Here is a 24,208-nt window from a genome sequence, read left to right as displayed (position 1 = left end):
TAAACACCATATAAGGGGTGGGTGAAGTGGACAAGATTAGGTGTACTTGGATGGACCATTGGCTTCCTTTAGATCCTTCTGCAGGAACAGGGGAGGGGTGGGTATGGGGTGGGTAGGATGACGGTTAGCAATATGATGTATTTTGTTAATGAACTTGTATTCTTTTTGTATATTGAGGGGATTGGTTTTGTATGGAAAAATATTAAATAAAGTATTTAAAAAAAAAGGAAGGGAGCTTAAGAAGTGTTGTAGTTGATGGTATCTCCATTTATCTAGAAACGTGGGAGGTTTAGGAGCGAGGATCATATGTAATGGTTTAAGTACATTACCATTGAGAATATGATGTAGTAAGAGAGGCTCTTCCGACCTCCATGATTTAAAGCCTGGGTCAAGTAGACCTGGTAGAAAATATTTATGGTCGAGGAGAGGTAATAGGGGGGAATCATAATTCCATGAAAATTTTTTGTGTATGGCATTCCATATATCTAAAGAGGATATGGTAAGAGCCGAGGCAGTTCAAGCAAGGTTCCTGTAAGAACGGGGTATCCAAGGAGCTATTGAGAGATCTATGCCACTTAAAAAATATTCAATTTGTACCCATAATTTCGAGTTAAGAGCATATTTCCAATCAGCCAGTCTGGCTAGAACAGCTGCTTGATAATATGCTTTAAAATTAGGAAGTGCCAGACCTCCTGAGAATTTGGAGCGAAACAATAACCCTCTAGATATTCTAGAGTGGCTGTTCTTCCAAATAAATCGGGAAATCATGGTTTGTAAAATAGTAAACCATGTTTGTGATAGGCTAGACCATGTTCGTAGGTCATCTCTAATCTTGTTTAGCAAGGGGATATAATTGTATCGAAAAAGGGATTGGAGACTAGAAGTAAGATAAACACCTAAGTATTTCATGCATTTTGGTTCCCATTTGAAGGGAAAAAGGGGTTTGAGAGAGAGAGCCTCGGAATTGGGGATATTAATGTTTAAAATTTCGGATTTGGATAAGTTTATTTTGAAGTTAGAAATTGAGTGAAATGTGGAAAATGCAGACATCAAGTTGGGAATCGAAATACGTGGTTGTTGAATAAAAAAATAGTACATCATCGGCATAGGCTGCGTATTTATGGGATCTGTTACCTATTTGTATGCCTTTGATATTAACATTATTCCTAATTGTAGCTAAAAAGGGTTCTAAAGTAATAGCAAAAAGGAGAGGGGGCAGCCCTGCCTAGTTCCATTATGCAAGACAAAGGGGTCACTTAACGTTCCATTAATTCTAATTTGTGCTGAGGGATTAGAGTAAAGGGATGAGATACGATGAAACATTTTAGGACCCAGACCAAAGTGTCGTAAGGTCATCTTAAGATATTCCCAGTCCACCCTATCAAAAGCTTTTTCTGCATCGGTAGAAAGGAGTAGGGTGGGCTGGGCGCATCTCTTAACCTATTGGATTAGGGAGATTGCACAAAGGGAATTGTCTTTTGCTTCTCTATTGGGTATGAAACCTGATTGGTCTGCCGAGATGTAACTGGGTAATAGGGGGAGTAGGCGATTTGCCATTACTTTGGCAAATAATTTAATGTCAACGTTTATTAATGATATTGGCCTGAATCTGTTACATAGGGTGGGGTCCTTATCAGGTTTAGGAATGACAGTGATATGAGTTGAAAGTGATTCTGGGCGTAGTCCTGAAGAGTGAGAGATAGAATTTGCATACGCAGAGAGGCAAGGAAGCAAAATGTCACTGAATGTTTTGTAATATAAAATAGTGAACCCGTCAGGTCCAGGAGCTTTACCGGATGGGGAGGACTTCAATGCTGCCTGAAATTATTCAACCGAGAAGTCCTCCTCCATTTCTTTAAGGACAGATATGGGCAATTTAGGAAGATTGGCTTCTTTCAAGTAGGAAAGCATGCGGTTTCTTCTCTCTTTTTGAGGTAGAGAGGATAAGTCTTTTTTAACGTTATAAAGTTCCGCATAATACTCTCTAAAGGCTTTGGCAATGTCTGGAGTTGCATGGGCCAGCTCACCTGTTGAAAGTTTGATTTTGGGAATAAATGATTGCGACTGTGTAGTCTTTAATGATCTAGCTAATAATTTACTTGTTTGTTCCCCCATTCATAACATTTCTGTGACAGGCGTTGGAAATTTCTCTTGGTGTCTAAGTTGAGGGATTTGAATTCCTCTCGTTTAAGTGTGAGGGATTGAAGGTGCTCAATATGCAGAGAGAGTTTATGTTGTTTGTCAAGAACCGCTATCTGTTGTAAAACCTGGTTAATTTGTTGATCATGTTCCCTTTTTTTCCTTGCACCAAGCTCAATGAGTCGGCCTCTAATAGTAGCCTTATGAGCTTCCCAAACGGTGGAGGGAGAGGTGTCAGAGGGTTTGTTTTCCTTAAAGTATTGCGATAGATGAGAGGCTAACATGGAAACCTCAGCTTCATTAGAGAGAAGGGAGTCATTAAGTTTCCAGTTGGTAGTATGCCGTGGTAAAAAAGACATGGTCAACATCATTGACACAGGTGAATGGTCTGAAACAGATGCGGTGCCTAGGAGATGAAAATGATCTAAGAATATATTGTCTATTCTGGAGTAGGTTTGGTGTGTTGTGGAAAAATGTGAGAAATCCTTCTCCATGGGATGGAGGAGGAGGCGCCAGACATCCATTAATTGAAGGTCCAGAAGCCTTTTTTTTAATTTCAGTTGTTTGAAAGCGATACTAGAACGGCCTTGGGACGTATCAATAGTTGGATCTAATGGCATGTTTATGTTTCCAGCAAGGATAGTAAGTCCCTTAGCGAAGTGTGACAGTTTAGTTAGGATTTGTGAGTGGAAAGCAGGTTGATTATGGTTTGGACAATACACATTTGAAAGAGTGCATTGAGTTTTACCTATGAATCCCCTAAGGAAAAGAAAGCGACCATGATCATCCGCTAGCATATCAGATAGCCTAAAGGATACATTTCTGCAAAATCCAATGGCTACTCCTTTAGCTTTATTGGTGTCCAATAGGCTATAGTACCACTGCAGAAAGTTGGGTGATGTTAATTTAACAGGTGTTGTGTGGGTTAGATGCGTTTCCTGAAGAAAGGCAATGAAACATGTGGCTTGCTTTAGTTCACAAAATATTTGGTGTCGCTTAGCAGCGACATTAAGACCCCTGATATTGTAGGAGGTAATCTTTAACGTAGCCATTGTTAAAATAAAATGTGGTCCTTCAGCCTATCTTGCCATGCATGCCATCAGGGAGGGGGGAGTGGGGGGGGGGAAGGAGAGAGAGATGAAGAATGAAGTAAGAAGTTTGGTGCAGTTTTTGAGTCTTTTTTTCAGGTGCAAAACTTGAAATGCGGTAAAAATGTGCATGCGTTTTTACCACGTCTTTGCAACGAAGCGGTGTGAAAGTAGCTTTAAAGGAGTTGTAAACCCTTGTGGTTTTTCACCTTAATGCATTAAGGTGAAAACCAATCTGTGCTGCAGCTGCTCCCATTTATCTTACCTGGGCACGATTGTTCCAGCGGCGGGGACGAGCACAGTAGTTCTAGCCGCTGTCTCGGGTCTTCATTGGATAGATTAATAGAAGCAGGTGTCATTGGCTCCCACTGTTGTCAATCAAATCCAGTGACCCCGGGGATGGGGTCAAGTCCTGCTGTCTGTGTCAATGGACGCAGCAGCAGGACTCAGGAGCACACCTGCACAAGTGCCATCATGGAAAGCGGCTCTCCATTGGTGCACTTGATAAAGAAGAGGAGGAGCCAGGAGCAGAAAAGGAGGATCGAGGCCACTCTGTGCAAAACCGTTACACAGAGCAGCTAAGTATAACATGTTTGTTAATTAAAAAAAAAAAACAACAAACCTTTACAATCACTTTAAGGGGATGATGTTGCTCACATAAATTTAATTTCAGTGCAGATCAAACAGGAGCAGCATCAAAATCGCCTTTTTATTTCTTTTGTTTGTCATAAAGTTCTGTTAACATTAGCTTTCTAGATACACCAAATCCATGCTTCTAAATAAAGGAAGCAAAATACATAAAAACAAGTGTCTGAGAACTGTTACACTTCCATAGAAATTTAATGGGAGTCGCTCTTCAAATTCAGCTCAAAGTTAGTCTTCTTGTTTAGGATTATCTATCCAGTGGCAGATGCCAGTCTGCAGGAGGACGCTTCCTCATTGTCCACACGGGATTGTTGTTCTGTTTTTCATTTTGCCGAGCCTTCTCACTCTGCAGTAGAGCTTCCTGAAGATATATTATAAAAATATAATAGTATGTCATTAGTAAAATCTTCAATATGTTTGCAAAGCAATGCTCTGCTGCAGGCTGCACTCCTCTGCCCCAACCTCCCAGCTGCAGGGCCTCCACGGTCATAAGCTGCCAAACTTGCAACAATTCAATACTTCAAAAAGGAAGGGAGAGCCACTTTTAGAAAATTTATTAAAGCAAAATGATGCACTGAGAGTCAGGAAAGTGCTCAAGGGAGCTTAAAGGGTAACTCCCCTTCTGAGGTAAAAAATATTGCAAATAAAAAAATAATATAGCATATATCAGGGATATGCAATTAGCGGACCTCCAGCTGTTGCAGAACTACAAGTCCCATGAAGCATAGCAAGACTGACAGCCACAAGCATGACACCCAGAGGCATAATGGGACTTGTAGTTTTGCAACAGCTGTAGGTCTGCTAATTTCATATCCCTGGCATATACGATTGTGACGCAAGCCATATTGTAATTTTGTGTTATTAAAGATTCCCATTTCTTTTCAATCTGCAGCACTGTTAAGTTTCTGTAAAATTCAATGCAATATGGCAACCTGGAGGCTTTCCTGATACGCTCCCCCCAGAGATGTAATTTCCTGCCTGTACGATTGGTTCACTGATTTTCCCTGAAGCCTGCATTAAAGGGGTTGTAAAGGTATAAATGCATTAAGGTGAAAAAACTTTTGAAAATACCGCCGCCCCCAGCCCCCCCGTTTTACTTACCTGACACCTCGAAACTCGGCCGCTCGCTCCCGACCTCCATTCAGCCGATCAGCCTGGTCGCTGATTGGCTATAGTGGATGGATTGAAAGCAGCGCAGCCATTGGCTCGCGCTGCTGTCAATCACAGCCAATGACGCGGCGCGCCGGGGGCGGGGCCGAGTGATACAGCGAGCGGCTATTGGACGCCGGCTGTATCACGGGAGCGCGCCCGCAATAACTAACCACCATGCAAGAGAGCTCGCATTAAGGTGGTTAGTTATTGCGGGGAGGAGCTGAGACAGCCACCGAGGAACCCCAGAAGAGCAGGTTCGGGGCCACTCTGTGCAGAACGAGCTGCACAGTGAAGGTAAGTATAACATGTTTGTTATTTAAAAAAAAAAAAAAAAAAATTACCTTTACAACCCCTTTAAGATGAAAGTCAGATTTTAAGCACTCACGCAGCAAACATTTAAGTTTTAGTGAGATGCTCCTAAAGGGTTCATAATTTTGAAAGGAATGCAGAGCCTGCCACTCTCCTCAGAGCTCTGCAAGTGCGTCAGCTGATCAAAAATTAAAAAGTTACTGTTCAGAATCAGTCCTGCACACTACTTGATCTAACAAAGAGCTATTCCTTCTAAGCAGAAACAAGTAGGACTCTGCAACAAAGTTTGTTAAAATCCTTGTTATATAGATCACACAGAGGGGGGTTGTTTTTTTTCCCCGCAAAAAAACTCTTTAATCATAGGGACCTATGAATTAGCTCCTTTGAGGAGTGAAACACATGAGTGCAGTTTCCTGGCACCAGGTGGAATATAGGTGAATTGCTTTGACAGTACATAAATACACTGCTCAAAAAATGTAAGGAACACTTTGAAAACACATCAAATCTCAATGGGGAAAAAAAAATATTGTGGATATCTATACTGATATGGACTGGGTAATGTGTTAGGGACAAAAGGATGCCACATCGTTTGATGGAAATAAAAGTGATCAACCTACAGAGGGCTGAATTAAGTATGAATGATGCAGCAGGTTAGTCCACTGTGCTGAAATTTCATTGCAGCAACTCAAAATGGTACTCAGTAGTTTGTATGCATGCCTGACGTCAGGGTATGCTCCTAATGAAACGATGGATGGTGGTGTCCTGAACTGGACCAGGGTATCACTGAGCTCCTGAACAGACTGAGGTGCAACCTGGCAGCATCGGATAGACCAAAACATAATGTCCCAGAGGTGTTCTATTGGATTTAGGACAGGCGTGCGTGGGGGCCATTCAACGGTATCAATTCCTTCATCCTCCAGGAACTGGCTGCATACTTTCGCCACATGAGGCCGGGCATTGTCATGCACCAGGAGGAACCCAGGACCCACTGCACCAGTGTAGGGTCTGACAATGGGTCCAAGGATTTCATCCTGATACCTAATGGCAGTCAGGGTGCAATTGTCTAGCCTGTAGAGGTCTGTGCATCCCTCAATGGATATGCCTCTCCAGACCTTCACTGACCCACCACCAAACCGATCATGCTGAACAATGTTACAGGCTTCTCAAGACCCTTTAACGTCTGTCACATGTGCTCAGGGTGAAGCTCTCATCTGTGAAGAGCGCAGGGCGCCAGTGGCGGACCTGACAATTCTGGTGGTCAATGGCAAATGACAATCAAGCTCCAAGGTGCCAGGCAGTGAGCACAGGACCCACTAGAGGATGTCGGGCCCTCAGGCCACCCTCATGAAGTCTGTTTCTGATTGTTTGGTTGGAGATATTCACACCAGCGGCCTGCTGGAGGTCACTTTCTAGGGCTCTGGCAGTGCTCATTCTGTTCCTCCTTGCACAAAGGAGCAGATACCGGTCCTGCTGATGGGTTAAAGACCTTCTTCGGCCCTGTCCAGCTCTCCTAGAGTAACTGCCTGTCTCCTGGAATCTCCTCCATGCTCTTGAGACTGTGCTGGGAGACACAGCAAACCTTCTGGCAATGGCACATATTGATGTGCCATCCTGGAGGAGTTGGACTCCCTGTGCAACTTCTATAGGGACCAGGTATCGCCTCATGCTACCAGTAGTGACACTGACCCTAGCCAAATGCAAAACTAGCGAAAAACAGTCAGGAAAGAAAAGTAGGGAAAAAAAAGTCAGTGGCCTCCACCTGAAAAACCATTCCTGTTTTGGAGGTCATCTCATTGTTGTGCACCTGTTAATTTAATTAACACCAAAGCAGCTGAAACTGATTAACAACCCCCTCTGCTACTTAACTGACCAGATCAATATCCCAGGAGATTAATTGACTTGATGCTATGCTCTGATTAAAAAGTGTTCCTTTAATTTTTTTGAGCAGTGTATATGTCCTTGTTGGGAAGTGGTTACACCATGACCTTCGCTGCAGCTATGATCCTGGTATCATTCTTTTCACCTGGCCATTCTCTACAAAGTAAAAGTGATTCAGCAGCTATAGTAGCTGATCAAAGCAATCTCAGTTAAATCGGCTGCTTTGGAGAACAGAGGAGAGATCTGCTGGCTAATAGACCCCCAGATCTCCCTATTAAGAGGACCTAGTGTGATAGCAATAAAGTTAAATAAAAAACATTTAAGGGACAGTGTAAAAATTATAATAAATGTAGAATTTTAAAGTGCCCCCACGCACAATTGCGACCACGTACATAGGTCCTGCATATATAAACTGTGATCGCACCACATGTGAGGTATTGTCACAAATGTCAGAGTGAGAGCAATTATTTTAGCGCTAGTCCTCCTGTGTGACTTCAATTATGGAGACTTTTAAGTACCGTAGTTTGTTGCCATTCCACAGGTTTATGCAGTGACATGTTAGGTATCTATTTACTTGGTGTAACATCATCTTTTATATTTTACCAAAATAATGGGTATTATATTGTGTTTGTGTGCACTAAACTTCATCATAGTGTACTTTTTTCCAGAAAATTTGCATTTGATAAACTGCTGCTCAAATATTGTGACACATTAACTACCATTTTATTCTGCAGGGACTTTGCTTTCAGAAAATATATATATATTGTTTGGAGTTCTAAGTAATTTTCTAGCAAAAAACACAGATTTTTTTCATGTATGTGAGAAATGTCAGAATTGGCCTGAGTTTGAAGTGGTAAATAAACCCTTGATAAAGTCACGTGATGCAACGCGTCGGGAGGAGCCAGTGATGTCATCCGATGTGCCTGTTTGGTACACAGATTACGGTGCGAGGAGAGAGATCGCGGTGAGCGACTGACTGCCTTATGCACTGATACTTTGTATCACATAGTGAGTGCATCTATTTATATGCAGTAATGAGATGGATACAATGTTGTGGTTCATTGCACAATGATATCTTTTCTTTTGGTTGCATGAACGAAACTTATCACTGGAGGATCTCATAACAATTAGGCTGACTAAACAGTAATACAGCGGAGAAACCTAGGGTGAAGACAACTGTCTATTGAGTGAAGTAGGCACCCTGAAGCCATGGTATTTTTTTTTACGCTTTGTAATAATTTCTGGATTTGGTTTATACATTCATCTAGGACCACTATATGCCCCAAAGTCCAGGAGATTATTTTTATTTTTTGTTTAAGGTTTATATAGTATGGTTCTATTATCTGCCTTAACACATTAATAATTTATATTTCACATTAGGAAGTTAATTTTAGTGCACTTATTTCATTGTTAATATAATAAACTAAGGGTGGTATTTACGATAAGCAGCTCTCCCTTCATTTTGTATAATTAATAAAATCTTGTTTCCCGCTGTAAGAGACAAACAGTTCCCAAAATCTGTTTATTTAGACTAACCTTACATGCCTCAAATTTCAGCCATCTCCTGCTGAATTGGCAGTATTTGAGTCTTGGGTGGCCTTACTGCCAACACCACCCTGCTCAAAAAGAGTCAACTGAAAAATCGATTGAGCGGAGGGAAATGTATTGGCTGAAGAGTGACTGCATCAAAACAGATGCAATCACTGTTTGAGTATTTGGGCAACTGTGGATGCTGGCTATCTAAATACAATAGCCAGAAAGGGAGATTTCTTCATCAATGCAGTTTAGTGTGGATGGGAAAATCAAGTGAATGAGTAATATCTAAATGTTTATGGCTATGTTAGGTTTCAGTTGTACTTACCATCTAAAGCTGAGGACAGCTTAAACACATTGGTGAGAACTTGAGGATTGGAAATTTGTTCCAGTACTCTGCTGTTTGGACTCAGTCGAAGCCGTGTTCCACACCCAATGTAATTGATCCTCGACAATGATGCTAGAGCTGGTCCCTACTATTCCAGCTATCCATTTCAGCCTATCCTTGGCTTGGGCTTTGGAATGTCGTGACCTTACCACTAGACTAAATGTTGTGGCTGGCCTAGAAGTGATTGTCGGGTATTGGGCACCTAAGGGAATTCTGAAGCAAAGACTTTGAGGTGAAAAAAATACACACAAGCAGCAGCAGGAGCCATAGGCTGTTAGTCAAAACGAGTGGGAGGTGTGGCCAAAAATTACTGTGTGCACATGGCTTTCTATAGGGACACCTGCAGCAAGAAGGAGGGGGGCCCGCCAAGGAAGAGGTAAGGGATCGGCTCTGTGCAATACATTTGCACAGAGCAGGCAAGTGCTGATGTAAGGATCAATGAACTACCTAGAGCACCCATCAATGTCCTGATTCACAGTTCACAGAGGACTACAAATTGTTAGCCGCAATGGCTGATGGTAGTTCTTATCCCATTCACAGAACTCTGTGAATAATGGATGCAGCCAGGTGGGCGGCCAATTTTTCTCCATTGTAGAAGCGGGTGTGGGGAGAAGCTCACCGGCCCGCTGTCACAACAGGGGATGCTCGTTTAGTAACATGTAACACGTTATGAAAGGTGAACTTCTCCTTTAACTTACATCATGCACAACGTTACAACCAAAATAATATGCGGATTCTGACTGCAGAGACCACAAGCAAACTTTTACACTTTCCGCAGCAGACCCTGTATCTCTGAGCCAAAACTCTGGTTCTAAATTTCTTTAGCCCCTACCAGATGAACTTGTAGTCTCTTATTACTCCCAAACTAAAAAAAAGACCACTTTGGCTCCTATTGATGCAGTGCACACCAACAGGAAAAAGAGCCTGCTGCTTTGACTAGTGCTGCACCCAGTCTGGGGTCTTTCAGAGTACCTAAAGGCTCCACTTGCATTGGCGTTTAGCCACACTGAAAATTCCACTAGCACTAACTAGTCTACTGTCTCCTGCGGCTGGGACTAACAGCTGCGTGTGGATAACTATGGCCACTGAGTCCGTACACTGCAATAACAGGCTGTTGGCGGCCACAGCTATTTATGACTGTTTGCACAGCCAGTGATTACCTGCAGCAATTGTGGCTGGATACACACAAAGTGGACAAATCCAATCCAACAAATTAGAGCTGATTTATGCCAAACAACATGCTACATTCATGAACATGTTTCACGTCCCACCTTGGCTGCCTGGCTTTTTCTCCTTTCCCACTCTTTACATGCTGTATAGTCTGCCTTCCACTGCTGGCAATCTGGTTTTCCTCCATAAGTGTAGTAGTAATGAAAACGATGCCTTAGGCTCTTACAGTATTTCCATTCATCCCAGTAGTCATTACAGTCTCGGGGTGGCTTGTGTAAGGAAAAAAAAAAAACATTTTAATCTCACTGTACACAATGAAAAGATATACTTACAGTTATATTTATTACTTGAATTGCATCTAAATGCCCCTATTGTTTTGCAGCTGAAAACAGCACCATCTTAAGCTGGCCATACATTGATTGAAATGTGTCTGGTTCAGCAGGGACTGGCCGAATTTTGATCAGTGTGTGTCAGTTCCTGATCAACAGAAAGCAATTGTTTGAATGTTAGATAAAACAACAAACACTTATGTATTGCATATGTGTCTAAACTCATTAAATTACTTTACGTTAAACCCACAGAGCAATATAAATAGATATATATATATATATATATATATATATATATACACACACACACACACACACACACCCCCGTGGCCAAAAGTTTTGAGAATGACACAAATATTAATTTATCAAAGTCTGCTGCCTCAGTTTTTATGATGGCAATTTGCATATACTCCAGAATGTTATGAAGAATGATCAGATGAATTGCAATTAATTGCAAAGTCCCTCTTTGCCACGAAAACAAACTTAATCCCAAAGAAGACATTTTCACTACATTTGTGAAGAAGGCTTCAGGGCGGCCAAGAAAGTCCAGCAAGCGCCAGGACCGTCTCCTACGGTTGATTCAGCTGCGGGAACGGGGCACCACCAGTGCAGAACTTGCTCAGGAATGGCAGCAGACAGGTGTGAGTGCATCTGCACACACAATGAGGCGATGACTTTTGGAGGATGGTCTGGTCTCAAGAAGGGCAGCATAAAAGCCACTTTTCTCCAAGAAAAACATCAGGGACAGACTAATATTCTGCAAAAGATGCAGGGATTGGACTGCTGAGGACTGGAGTAAAGTAATTTTCTCTGATGGATCCCTTTTTCGATTGTTTGGGGCATCTGGAAAATACCTTGTCCAGAGAAGAAAAGGTGAGCGCTACCATCAGTCCTGTGTTATGCCAACAGTAATGCATCCTGTGACCATTCATGTGTGGGGTTGCTTCTCAGCCAAGTGAGTGGGCTCATCTACAATTTTGCCTAAGAACACAGCCGTGAATGGTACAAAAAAAATCCTTCAAGAGCAACTTCTCCCAACCATCCAAGAACAGTTTGGTGAGAAACAATGGCTTTTCCAGCATGATGGAACATCTTGCCATAAGTCAAAAGTCCCCAGACCTTAATACCATTGAGAACTTGTGGTCAACCCTCAAGAGGCGGGTGAACAAATAAAAAACCCCACCAATTGTAACAAATTCCAAAATTGATTATGCAAGAATGGGCTACCATCCATCAGGATGTGACCCAGAAGTTGATTGACAGCATGCCAGGGTGCATTGCAGAGGTCTTGAAAAAGAAGGGCCAACACTTACACTTATGAAATGCTTGTAATTATACTTCAGTATACCATAGTAACATCTGACAAAAAGATCTAAAAACACTGAAGCAGCAGACTTTGTTAAAATTAATATTTGTGTCATTCTCAAAAATTCTGGCCACAGCTGTATATATGCAATATAACATTCTCATTATTTTTGAGCGTACAACTTAAGATTTAGGAAATTCTTGTCTTCAGTAAACATTTAGTGCCCATTTACACCTATGCAAGCACATTGGAGCACGCATAGTAACGCACACACAAAGATGTGACTGCCGTGAAGTGTCAATGCACGTAATGCCTGTTGATTTGCTATGGAGCCATTTATTTGTAAAGAAGAATTTTGGGGTTACTAAATAAACATCCATACTCACCTCCCCGCTGAAGCATCAGTCTGATGCTGCCTCTGTCCCCCACCAGCTATAAGACTGAGAACTGACTCATCAACAGTTATGTCCTCTCCACTCTGGACAACTGTCAGGTTTTTTTGCCATCTGTGTCCCGCTGGGGAGATTTCTCTTCACTTCCTGTCCCATAGCCAGAACAGTAAGTGAGAGGAAATCCCTCCAAAGTGGGAGATTCCTGACGTGCCACCAGCATTGTTGCCCCCAATGGAAGATTTTCCCTCTATTACTGTTCTGATGTCAACCCAAAATTGGTGATATTGTCAAGATGGTCTCTGCGGCAGATTCGCCGCGAGATCACTGTTATCAGTGGTGGGAGAGGGGGCCACCCCCTCCCGCCCTATCTGGTGCCCTCCAACGTTAACCGGAGCCGTCGGTAGGCGATTCGGTCCTCTCTGAGGTTGTGCATGGAGACGAGTGAGGGGAAGATGACACCCACCCATCTCCATGACATTGCAGGGCGGAAGTGAGGCCAAAACGTCACTTCCGACCATGGCTCTTAAAACGCCATTTTTTTTTTAAATGACAATTTTTTTTTTAAATGACAATTTTTTTTTATTGCATTTTAGTGTAAATATGAGATCTGAGGTCTTTTTGACCCCAGATATAATATTTAAGAGGTCCTGTCATGCTTTTTTTTTCTATTACAAGGGATGTTTACATTTCTTGTAATAGGAATAAAAGTGACAATTTAAAAAAAAAAAAAAAACGCGTCCTGTCCCGCCGAGCTCATATGCAGAAGCAAACGCATACGTGAGTAGCACCTGCATATGAAAACGGTGTTCAAACCACACATGTGAGGTATCGCCACGATCGGTAGAGCGAGAGCAATAATTCTAGCCCTAAACCTCCCCTGTAACGCAAAACATACAATCTGTAGAATTTTTTTAAATGTCGCCTATGGAGATTTTTTAAGGTAAAAGTTTGTCGCCAGCCATTCCACGAGCGGGTGCAATTTTGAAGCGTGACATGTTGAGTATCAATTTACTCGGTGTAACATTATCTTTCACAATATAAAAAAAAAAAAAAAAAATGTGCTAACTTTACTGCTGTCTTATTTTTTAATTCAAAACTCTTTATTTTATTAGCATTAACCAAGTTGCCTGGTTAATGCTAACAAACTTAGCATTAACCAGGCAGCATGGTTAATGCTGCCTGGTTAATAAACTGACATCTCGGTGTTTCTGTGAATATCTGGTACTGTAATCTCGTAAAGTCTCATGAGATTCCAATATCAGGGGCCGTTCTCCACTGTTTGTAGATCTCTGCACTCCACAGAAGGAGAAGCGATCCACAAAGTTTCATAAACTGGCACAACGATCTCCTCTGTGAATGCCGGAGAATGAAGCGGTGAATTTTTTTCACTGCTTCATAAACGGACACCATAAATGAAATTTTTTTTACCCCACAGAGTTTTCTTTTGGTGGTATTTGATCACCACTGGGATTTGTATTTTTTGTGCTATAAATAAAAAAAGACTGACAATTTTGAAAAAAAAAAAAAAAAAAAAAAAAAAAAAAACTATATTTTTTACTTTCTGCTATAAAACATATCCAAAATGTAAAAAAAATCCAAGGCTGGGTTTTCCGCATCCAATTCGCAATAGCAGGAGATTTTGACCGGCTCTCTATGGAGCCAGTTCACATATGTCCGCTGCAAATTTGCACAGGAGTCCTATTGCATCTTTTGGTCCGTTTCAGGTCCAAATTCAGCCAAACATTGGGGCTGAAATTGGACCTGAAATGGTGAACAGGGACGCACTAGACTCCTGCTGTGAGACGCATGCAAGCATAGTGTGAACCCAGCTTAAATTTCTTCATAAATTTAGGTCAGTACGTATTCCGCTACATGTTTTTGGTAACAAAAAAATGCCAATGAGTGTATATTGATTGGTTTGTGCAAAAGTTATAGCATTTACAAACTATGGTATACATAGGGTTGCCACCTCATCCCTTTAAAACCGAACACATAATAATTACACAGGGTCTGTGGCTGATTAAGGTAGTAATTAAATTCACTTGCTGCTTTATCTGCATTAAATTAGCCTCAGAACCTGCATAATTCATATGTGTTCGGGTTTAAAGGGATGAGGTGGCAACTCTAGGTATACATACTGGAATTGTATTTTTTTTTTTTACTGGTAATAGCAGCGATCAGCGACTTGTAGTGGGACTTTAATATTGCAGCGGACAATCGGACACTAAAAATATGCACGGTCGCTGTACTGACACTGGCTGGGAAGGGGTTTAACATCTAGGGTGATCAAAGGGTTAAATGTGTGCCTAACCAGTGTTTTGGTGTACTGTGCTTTTACTAAGGGAAGTGATGGATTTTATCCCCTGCTTTGCGAGGAAAGAAAATCCATTACTTCCCCACTGACAGGGCAGAGCTCTGCCTTGTTTACATGCTGGCAGTCATCCATCGGCCAGCACCTGCTGATCAGTATTTGTTGTATATAATCACAGCACAGCACAGCCGGATCACGTTCCTAGTAAATGATATGGCTCGGCAGAGCCGATGTACATGTAAGTGATATGGTCAGCAAGTGGTTAATTAAAGCAGATCTTTGCCTGCGCCTCCCCATTTTTTTTTTTTTTTTACCCCCCCCACTTACCAGGTGGTGTGTTGTGCATGTTTTAGATACCCACCCAGGGGATCCAGCATTGTCCCGCTGGGATCCAGTCTTCGGCCACCGCTCGGTCCTGCGTAGCAATGTTGCTTGTGACGTCATCAGAGGCCTGTCGGCTTTTCCTGGTTCAGCCAGCATGTCTCCCGATGACGCAGCGCTAGGCACGCCGCCGCCTCCTCCTTTCTAAATGAAGGGTTATTCCGCCTGTCCTGGGATAGGTGACATGCATAGCCCAGGAGGCACAGTGAGCATAGAGCATGTCATTTGCCTCAGTGGGGACGCATGTTCTAATTATAAAAAAATTAAAAAAAGGTAAATAAAACAAAAAATAAAGAAAAACCAGCACTATTCATGTAGCGGAGATGTGGATTGGAGGGAAGATCACACAGAGGGTGAGGATTCGCTTTATCCCACTGACTGCCTCTGGCAATAAGGGCAGCCATAATCCCTATTCTTGTTATGTGCACCTCCCTTTTAATTCAATGTATTAAAGAAGTAAAACATCCTGCTACTGTAATACTGTGATAATAGCACTGGCTATCCTCCATATCACTCCTCCCTGGCCGCCTGTGTCATTATCACAGCTAACATCACCTAGGACACTAGCCTCATTCGTCCTTCACCAACCACACTGTCATTCACCGCATACACTCACCCTCCACAGCTCAGCCATGCTTCCTCCACCAGTCCCGCCCGCTTCACCATCTGACCAATCACAGCTCACTTTCCGAATCACCAATAGGAGCAGAAGCGAAAGTGGAGGAAGGGGCGGGGTCCAAGCGTGCGTGTAGGTATTTCCTGCTGCAAGCGATTGGTTGGGCGTCAGAGATGTGTAAGTATAAGAATAGACCTGGGAGGACTGAACATTATTATGTGTGAGAGCGCCACTCTGCGGTTCGGGGCTGTCACTGCTTCCCCGGGACCGAAATAGATGGAAGCTGCCATTGCACAATTATCTCTACAGATCAGCAGTGCTCTTTGCTAAATCAAGTAATAAAACACATCAGCACTGTAACTAAAGCCACATATGCAGGAAAAAGTACACCTATATGAACAATATGGTAGGCAGCAAAAAGAAATAAACCCGTATAAGCTGTATAGTGGGCAATTAAACAACAATAACCCCCCTCAAAAAAACTATATACAGTAGTCAGCAATTAAATAGAAATAAAACCATATAAAATGTATAGTGGAAAATTAGAAAAAAAATAACCCATATAAATTGTATAGTAAGCAAGTAAATAAAATAAACCCATATACATTTTATAGTGGGCAATTAAATAAAAAAGAACCCCATATAAACTGCATAGTGGGCAATTAAATAAAGATGAACCCATATAAATTGTATAGTAAGCAAGGAAAAGAAATAAACACATATAAATTGTATAGTGGGAAATAAATAAAAATAAACCCATATAAACTGTATAATGTGCAATTAAATAAATAAAAGCTGACTATTGTAAGCACCTGCCAGTGTTAAATTGATTGCTTCAACTAGGGATGAACTCGATGTTCACCCGTTCGCAGAACAGCGAACATTATAGAGCGTTGGAAAATTTGAGTGCCGCAGAACGCCCCATAATGCACTGCGAGATCGCAGTGCATTGCTGTATGATGATTGGCCAAAGTATGCACCTGACCTGCATGCTTTGGCCAATCACAGCGCGCTCTTCTGAGAGAGCCAAAATCGGCCAAAGGCAGGGTGTTTTTGTCCAATCAGGGCTCAAGGGGACTAAGTCCACGCCCCTCACTATATAAGGCTGCTTACATAGCGGCCGTGTGTAGTGTTGTTGGCGTGGACAGAGACGTAGCTTGATTTAGATTAACCACTTGCCGACCAGCTGCTTGTCAACGGTCAGCACGATCCCGCGAACCATCGTAGCTGTACGTTGGCTCCTTTAAGCGGGATAGCAGGCGCGCACGTGCGCCTGCTGCACTGCGGGGGTGCCGATGCTCGTGACCGGCGGTCACGATGACCGCCGGCCTTGCGTGATCGCGGGCACGAGGGCAGAACAGGGACTTATGTGTGTAAACATACAGATCCCTGTTCTGTGAGGAGAGGAGATGCAGATCGCGAGTTTCTAATAGCTAGGAACCACGATCTCTCATCTCCTATAGTGAGTACCCTCCCCCTACAGTTAGAACACACACTAGGGAACACAGTTAACCCCTTGATCGCCCCCTAGTGTTAACCCCTTCCCTGCCAGTGACATTTATATAGTAATCAGTGGCTATTTATAGCACTGATCGCACCTTAGTGACGCTGCAGGCGCACGCCCCCTATACTCCTTAAAGCGGCCGCCGCACAGCTACGCGCAGGGGAGCCATTCTGCCTCCAGCAGGGAGGAGAGTGAAGAGGTGCATAGGACCTTAGCCACATTCTGGAAACATGTCTTGCTGCATTGTGGCGACCAGCACAAAGTCAATCAAAAGAGGGTTTGTGCCTCTGTAACCAAGGATAACCAATAACCAGCAAAAACTTGGGGGAGGAAATAACTTTGAATTGGATTATCTCATGGTGAAGAGCCCCTACAGCCATGGACAAGGAAACAGTCTCATAAGTCACATGGGCAGGCTGTAAAGGTCTCCTGTCAAGAGCCTCAATGGCAAGTGGAGTGGCACAAAGCTGCAGCAGAATTGAGTGCTTAGATACAAAGGCAGCATCAATGAACAGGCCTGCAGCCCCAGAGTCGATTAGAGCCTGTAACTTGACGGACAAGTCAGACCTGCCTGGCCCCAATAAAGGCACAATCTCTCCCTCCTCCTAAGGGTTCTCTCATCCAGAGAGAGACATGTGAAGCCCAAGTGCATGGGTGAGGGAGGGAAGGGTGGGACTGCAAAGCTCAGACAAATGTACAGGAGACTTTCGCAAGCGCTCCTTAAAAGAGAGTCTTTCTCTGACTCTGCAGTCAATGAGGATGGAAAACGTGATCAACTTCTCCAGCTCAGTAGGTATATCTCGGGCTGCTATCTTATCTTTGATGGTATCGGAGAGACCATGAGAAAAAGCAGCCACGCGGGCCTCATTGTTCCACACAACCTCTGCTGCCAGAGTACGGAACTCAATGGCGTGATCGGCAACAGTTCTTGTACTCTGTTTGATTGACCTGAGGCACTTGGCAGCAGAAACGGAGCATGCGGGAACGTCAAATACCCTTTTAAAGGAAGCCACAAGTTCTGGGTAACTCAGGACAATGGGTTTTTGTGTCTCCCATAGAGGGTTTGCTCAGGCCAAGGCTCTGTCAGAAAGCAAAGATATCACAAAACCTACTTTGCTTCCGGCCATGGGAAATTCCTGGAGCAGCATCTCGAACTATATGTCAACCTGATTTAGAAAACCCTCTGCCTTAAAGTGGATCACCAGACATACTTCTTATAGAGGTAATACTCGAGGTGCCTGCACAGAGACTGGAGCAGCAGCAGGGACGGCCTGCAACACAGGTTGTACCGGAGCTGCCACAGTGGGAGATTCCAGATGAGCCGTGCGACTCAGGAGTGTTTGTAACGCCATGGCAAACTGATCCATACAGTGATCCTGCTCATCCAATCTGGAAAAAATATTACCAACAAGTGGATTGACTGCATCTGCTGAATTCACGGCCTTCGCCTACTGTCAGAAACCACGAATCAGACCGAGACAGAAGTGCAGTTAAAATCACACTTGTTTAATAATAATAGTAAAAGGTAAACAGAGCAATATTGTCAAATCATAGCCAGAGTTCAGTAATCAGAACGGATAGTCAGACAGCCAGGATGTCAGGGAGTGAGTGTACAGCTTGTATAACAGTGTAAATTTGCTGTCCCCTCAAAATAACTCAACACACAGCCATTAATGTCTAAACCGCTGGCAATAAAAGTGAGTACACCCCTAAGTGAAAATGTCCAAATTGAGCCCAAAGTGTGAGTATTTTGTGTGGCCACCATTATTTTCCAGCACTGCCTTAACCCTCTCTGCTTCAGTATGTCACAGTACATGTTGGCATTCATGGTTCCCTCAATGAACTGTAGCTCCCCAGTGCCGGCAGCACTCATGCAGCCCCAGACCATGACACTGCCACCACCATGCTTGACAGTAGGCAAGACACATTTTCTTTGTACTCCTCACCTGGTTGTCGCTTGACACCATCTGAACCAAATAAGTTTATCTTGGTCTCATCAGACCACAGGACATGGTTCCAGTAATCCATGTCCGTAGTCTGCTTGTCTTCAGAAAACTGTTGAAACTGTTTGTGGGCTTTCTTGTGCATCATCTTTAGAAAGGCTTCCTTCTGGGATGACAGCCATGCAGACCAATTTTATGCAGTGTGCGCAGGCTGACATAAATATACTCTGCACTCAGTGTAGCCTATTAATACAGTGCTTTCATGGTGTATAGTTTCGAATACACTTCAGGCTGTATACACAGTATATAATACAGTTCAGTGTGGTGTTGCAAAACAAAAAATACATCATGTCCAGAAGGCCACCAAGGAGAGGCAGACACTCACAGGTTATTAAAAGAGGGCAAGCAGGCTCTGTGTCTAAAATCAACAGTGGTGGTCGTGGACATGGTGCATCCTCTGCAGGTGGCCATGGGGCATGCTTGTCCTTTTTTTCTGCTGCTGGCCGTGTTATTGAGCCAAAACATGCAGAAGAGTTGGTGGAGTGGATAACGAAGCCGTCCTCATCCTCCTCATCCTCCTCATCCTCTGTCACCCAGGCTCAGAGTAGTTTGCCTTCCAACACAGCTAGCCTATTCCACTGGCTCCTTGTCAACGGTCACTCCTTCCGTAGCCCCACCATCATGCATGGAGGAGTCCCCAGAATTATTCGACCAGAGTGTCGGTTACATGCTGCTGGAGGATGTGCAGCGGTTTGAAGGCTCCAATGTTGGTTCCCAGATTGAGGAAGGAAGTAACGTGAGCCTAGAGATGGGGGGTGCCTCCCTAGGACAGGAAACTGGCAGTCATGTTCCCCCAGCTGCAGCATACTGCCAAGCTTGCTCCAGTTACGAGGAGGGAGGGGATGATGAGATCACTGACTGTACTTGGGTGCCTGAGAGAAGAGAGGAGGAAAGTGAGGAGGAGGAGGAGTAGGCATAACTCCAACGAGGCAGGATGTCCTCTAGCGGGCAAGCTTAAGGGCAGCCACCCTATTGCATCACACCGCAGAGCTCCGCAGGTGCAGGGCGCTGCTGAATCCCCGCTGACTTTTAAAAGTTTCTTGGTGTGGGCCTTTTTCGACATATGTGCAGCAGATTGCACAGTTTCTGTTTACAACCTATGTCTGAAGCGGATCAAGCGTGGCCAGAACAGCAGCCGCTTGGGCACCACATGCTTGACCAGACATATGACGACCTGCCATGCAGTCTGTTGGCAACAGACATCAAAGAAAAAGGCGGACTTCTCCTTGCTCCTTATCTGAGATCTCCAACCCTACTATACCACCAGTCCTCTCAAAAACCTGTACTGAGAGGAATGAAGGTATAGCAATAGGTGTCCCAAGTACTTGCAGCCAATCTGCTACACCACCAATTGATTTTAGCAGGCAAATTTCCCTACCCCAGTTGCTGAACCATAAAAAGAAGTTTGGTCCCAGCCATCCACATGCTCAGCGCCTAAATGCTAACTTGGCCAAATTGCTAGCACTGCAACTGACTCTGCCCCTTTTTGTGAATTTGTGGAATGTTATGTACCTCAGTGGCAGGTTCCAAAGTGCCATTTCTTTTTACGGAAGGCCATGTTTTGGCCTCACTGGACAGGGTGGTCAGCAGTAAGGTTCATATTACCGCTGACTCATGGTCCAGCAGGCATGGGGTGGGACGTTACCTTTCCTTCATGGCGCACTGGGTAACTCTGCGGGCAGCTGGGAAGGATAGGATGCAGGACAGGGTTCAGTGTTGTTGGAGCTTGTTCCGCCACCAGGCCTCCAAAATGCTAGTGGTGATTCTGCTACAGCTCTCTCCTCCAACCCCCTCCTCTTTTTCTTTCTCTATGGCCTCTTCTGCAGATTTGTCCTCTGAATGAGCAGTGCTCCGTAAGCGTTCAAGGGGCTACCCAAGCAGTCAGGCTAAAAGATGCCATGCAGTGCTTGAGTTGGGCTGCCTAGGGGACAGGAGCCACACTGGGGCAAATATTCTGTCAGCTCTGAAGGTGCAGGCTCAGAGGTGGTTGACGCCACGCCAGCTTCATCCAGGAATGGTTGTATGCGACAATGGCACCAACCTTCTCTCCACCCTCCGACAGGGACAATTGACCCATGTTCCATGTTTGACACAGGTCCTGAATTTGGTGGTGCAGCCGTTCTTGACCAGGTACCCAGGCTTAAAAGATCTCCTGAGGCAGGCCAGAAAAGGCTGTGGTCATTTCCGCTGGTCATACAATGCCAGTGCTTGGCTGGCTGACATTTAAAGGGAATTCGACCTGCCCACCAGGTGGAACTCAATGTTGACAATGCTGCAGTGGCTGCACACACAGCAGGGGGACATCAATGAGTACCTGTGTGAGTATGGCACCAGGACAGGGTCAGGGGAGCTTGGCTTTTCGCCATGCCAGTGGCTACTGATCAAGGATGCATGCACTGTCCTGTCACCATTTAGAGGAGGCCACAAGGATGGTGAGCAGCGACAATGCATGCATCAGTGACACTGTCCCTCTAGTCTTCCTGCTGGAGTACACACTTCATGGAATCATGGACAGGGCACTTGAGGCAGAACAGTGGGAGGAAGAGGAGGACTTCCTTTCTTCTGAAGGCCCCCTTTATCCAGATAGCATTCCTGCGGGGCCACCAAACACACAGGAAGAAGAGGAGGAGGAAGATTGTGTCAGCATGGATGTAGAGGATAACACTCAGCAGCAGTCTTCAAGGGATGGTTTTCAGTCCCCAGAAACCCAAGGAGTTGTAAGTGGCTGGGAGGAGGTAGTTATGGATAATGTGATCCTTAATGACCCAGAGGACTCAGAATCGAATGCCTCTTCAAACTTACCCTGCATGGCCTCCCTGATTCTGCAAAGCCTGCGGAAGGACCCTAGGATTCGTGGTATCAAGGAGAGGGATCATTACTGGCTGGCAACCCTTCTTGATCCACATTTCAAGGGTAAAGTTGCAGAACTCATCATGCCTTCGCAGAGGGAGCAGAGGATGAAACATCTTCAGGAGGCCTTGAAGAAAGGTTTGTATCACACATTTCCAGACTCTGGGAGCTTACCATTTCCTGGTGCTGGACAACGTGTTGCTGAGGCTACTTTCAGTCAAAGCAAGCGCAGTGGAGAAGGTGGCCGGCTGACCGATGCCTTTCAACAATTTTTCAGTCCTCAGTGCCAAGGTCTGATCAGTTCAAGCAACCACTGCCAGTGTCTGCATTATATGGTGCAGGAATATCTAGGGGGCAAGAGCAGACTTGGAGACCTTTCCAACAGAGCATCCACTGGGTTACTGGGTCTTGAGGATGGACCACTGACCAGAACTTGCTCAATATGCAATCGAGCTACTGGCCTGTCCTGCATCCAGCATGCTTTCTGAACGCACATTCAGTGCTGCTGGAGGGTTTGTAATGGATCAAAGAGCGCGCCTGTCCACAGACTCTGTTGATAGGCTCACATTTATAAAAATGAATCAGTCCCTTGAACACTGCCTATGCTGCCTATCCTATTCCTCCTCAATCTTGATGATGCTAGCTTCCAACAGCATTTTTGGTTTAGGGCACCACCATCCAAGGACCAATTTTTCTGCCCCTGTTTAACAGGGGCATGTTATTACAATTTTTGATATAATATTTCACAACAGGGCCCGTTCCTGCGCCCAACAAGAGTATCTGTGAGGGGTTACAGTGTTGTGGCACCACCACCCAAGGCCCAATTTTTCTGCCCCTGTTCAACAGGGGCATGTAATTAAAACTTTTGATATAATAATATTTCACAGCAGGGCCCGTTCCTGCGCCCAACAAGAATAACCGTGAGGGCTTACAGTGTTCTGGCACCACCAAAACCAAAGGCCCAATTTTTCTGCCCCTGTTTAACAGGAGCATGCAATTACAATTTTTTAAATAATAGTTAAGCAGGGCCCGTTCCTGCACCCAACAAGATTAACTTTGAGGGGGTTACAGTGTTCTGGCACCACCAACACCTAAGGCCCAATTTTTCTGCAGAGTATATAGTACAGTCCGTATAGTACATATACTGCTGTTCAGAGTATATAGTGCCTGGGGGACCCACACGCCATTTTTTAAAAAAAATTGATGCAGGGTTGCTTTAGCAATTTCTGCCTCTCAGATAAGTTCTCACTGACATTACTGATCTTTTTATCTACCTATAAGGGGATAATTCTTCCTGCTGACCATCACACTATGCATAATGAGTTGTGAATATAGTAATTTTAGCAGGGGTTCCTTGAGACAAGAAAGTTATTTTTAAGGGTTCCTTTGTGTTAAAAAGGCGCTCTAATGGCTACATCTGCTGGACAGTTTGTTTTGTTGAAAAATAGCAGGATTACTGGCTAGATCACAATCACAATATCAGGACTGATGGCAGTCTCAGCCTCTCAGCAAGCCGCTGAGAAGGCCGCTCCCCGCCCCTCCACAGCTCAGCTCTCCAGTGAGCGTGAAGGAGCAGAGCAGGGGAGCTGCTGATTGACAGTCAGCAGCTCTCCTCTCGGGGATCCGAAAGAACCGAGCCATTGGTGGTGTTCGATGGCTCGGTTCTCAGTGCAGAGATGCCGGGGGACAGATGCAGCATTGGTCCAATGTTGCATCCACCTAGGTAAGTATGATTAGGGAAAAAAAAAAGGCAAACCCATACTTCTCCTTTAATGGGCTTGCAAGATTCTCACAGTTCCAGACCTTTTGCCAACATGCCAAAAAACAGAAAGGAAGGCTTCACAGAGTAAAATAATTGATTTATTAAAAAAAAAAAAAAACACATCATAAGTGGACTCACATTGAAGGGTATTCGCAGAGACAAGTAAAGCCGCCAGCACAGGCTGATGGACAAAGCAGACTCAGTGTGGGGAACTTCACTCAGAGCATAGGCTTTAACATGTTTCAACAACAGAGGCAGCATCATGTAATAGAGAATATTTCGTACTGTATTCCTTGGTCTCGCCATTTCATAAGCCCAGGTTATTTTTATAAGCTGATCAAAGTTTAGCTTTAAAATTAAGTGATATTTATTTTGTCTGTCCTGCGTATTGTTACCTTCATGCCACACGCTCACACTAATTAAATTACATATTTGCCAGCACACCAGGGATC

At 44.1% G+C, this 24,208-nt stretch overlaps 1 protein-coding gene across 1 annotated transcript; it reads right to left on the bottom strand.

Moving 5' to 3' along the window:
• Positions 1 to 3,917: 3,917 nt before the first annotated feature.
• Positions 3,918 to 15,788, bottom strand: LG01H22orf39 (linkage group 01 C22orf39 homolog). The gene is made up of 3 exons (XM_073628972.1): positions 15,638 to 15,788; positions 10,404 to 10,571; positions 3,918 to 4,233 (listed from the first exon to the last, which is right to left on the bottom strand). The coding sequence occupies exons 1-3, from the start codon at positions 15,653 to 15,655 to the stop codon at positions 4,120 to 4,122; spliced, it is 300 nt and encodes a 99-aa protein (XP_073485073.1). The 5' UTR covers positions 15,656 to 15,788; the 3' UTR covers positions 3,918 to 4,119.
• Between the last annotated feature and the right edge of the window lie 8,420 nt (positions 15,789 to 24,208).

The sequence above is a fragment of the Aquarana catesbeiana genome, linkage group LG01 (assembly GCF_042186555.1).
Source record: "Aquarana catesbeiana isolate 2022-GZ linkage group LG01, ASM4218655v1, whole genome shotgun sequence".
Taxonomy (NCBI): Eukaryota; Metazoa; Chordata; class Amphibia; order Anura; family Ranidae; genus Aquarana; species Aquarana catesbeiana.
This window is presented reverse-complemented; position numbering and strand designations above follow the sequence as displayed.

Coding starts and splice junctions, on each gene's coding strand:
- LG01H22orf39 (XM_073628972.1), bottom strand. Junction 4,234..10,403: donor GAAAAAGCCAGGCAGCCAAG/GTGGGACGTGAA, acceptor ATATATCTTCAG/GAAGCTCTACTGCAGAGTGA.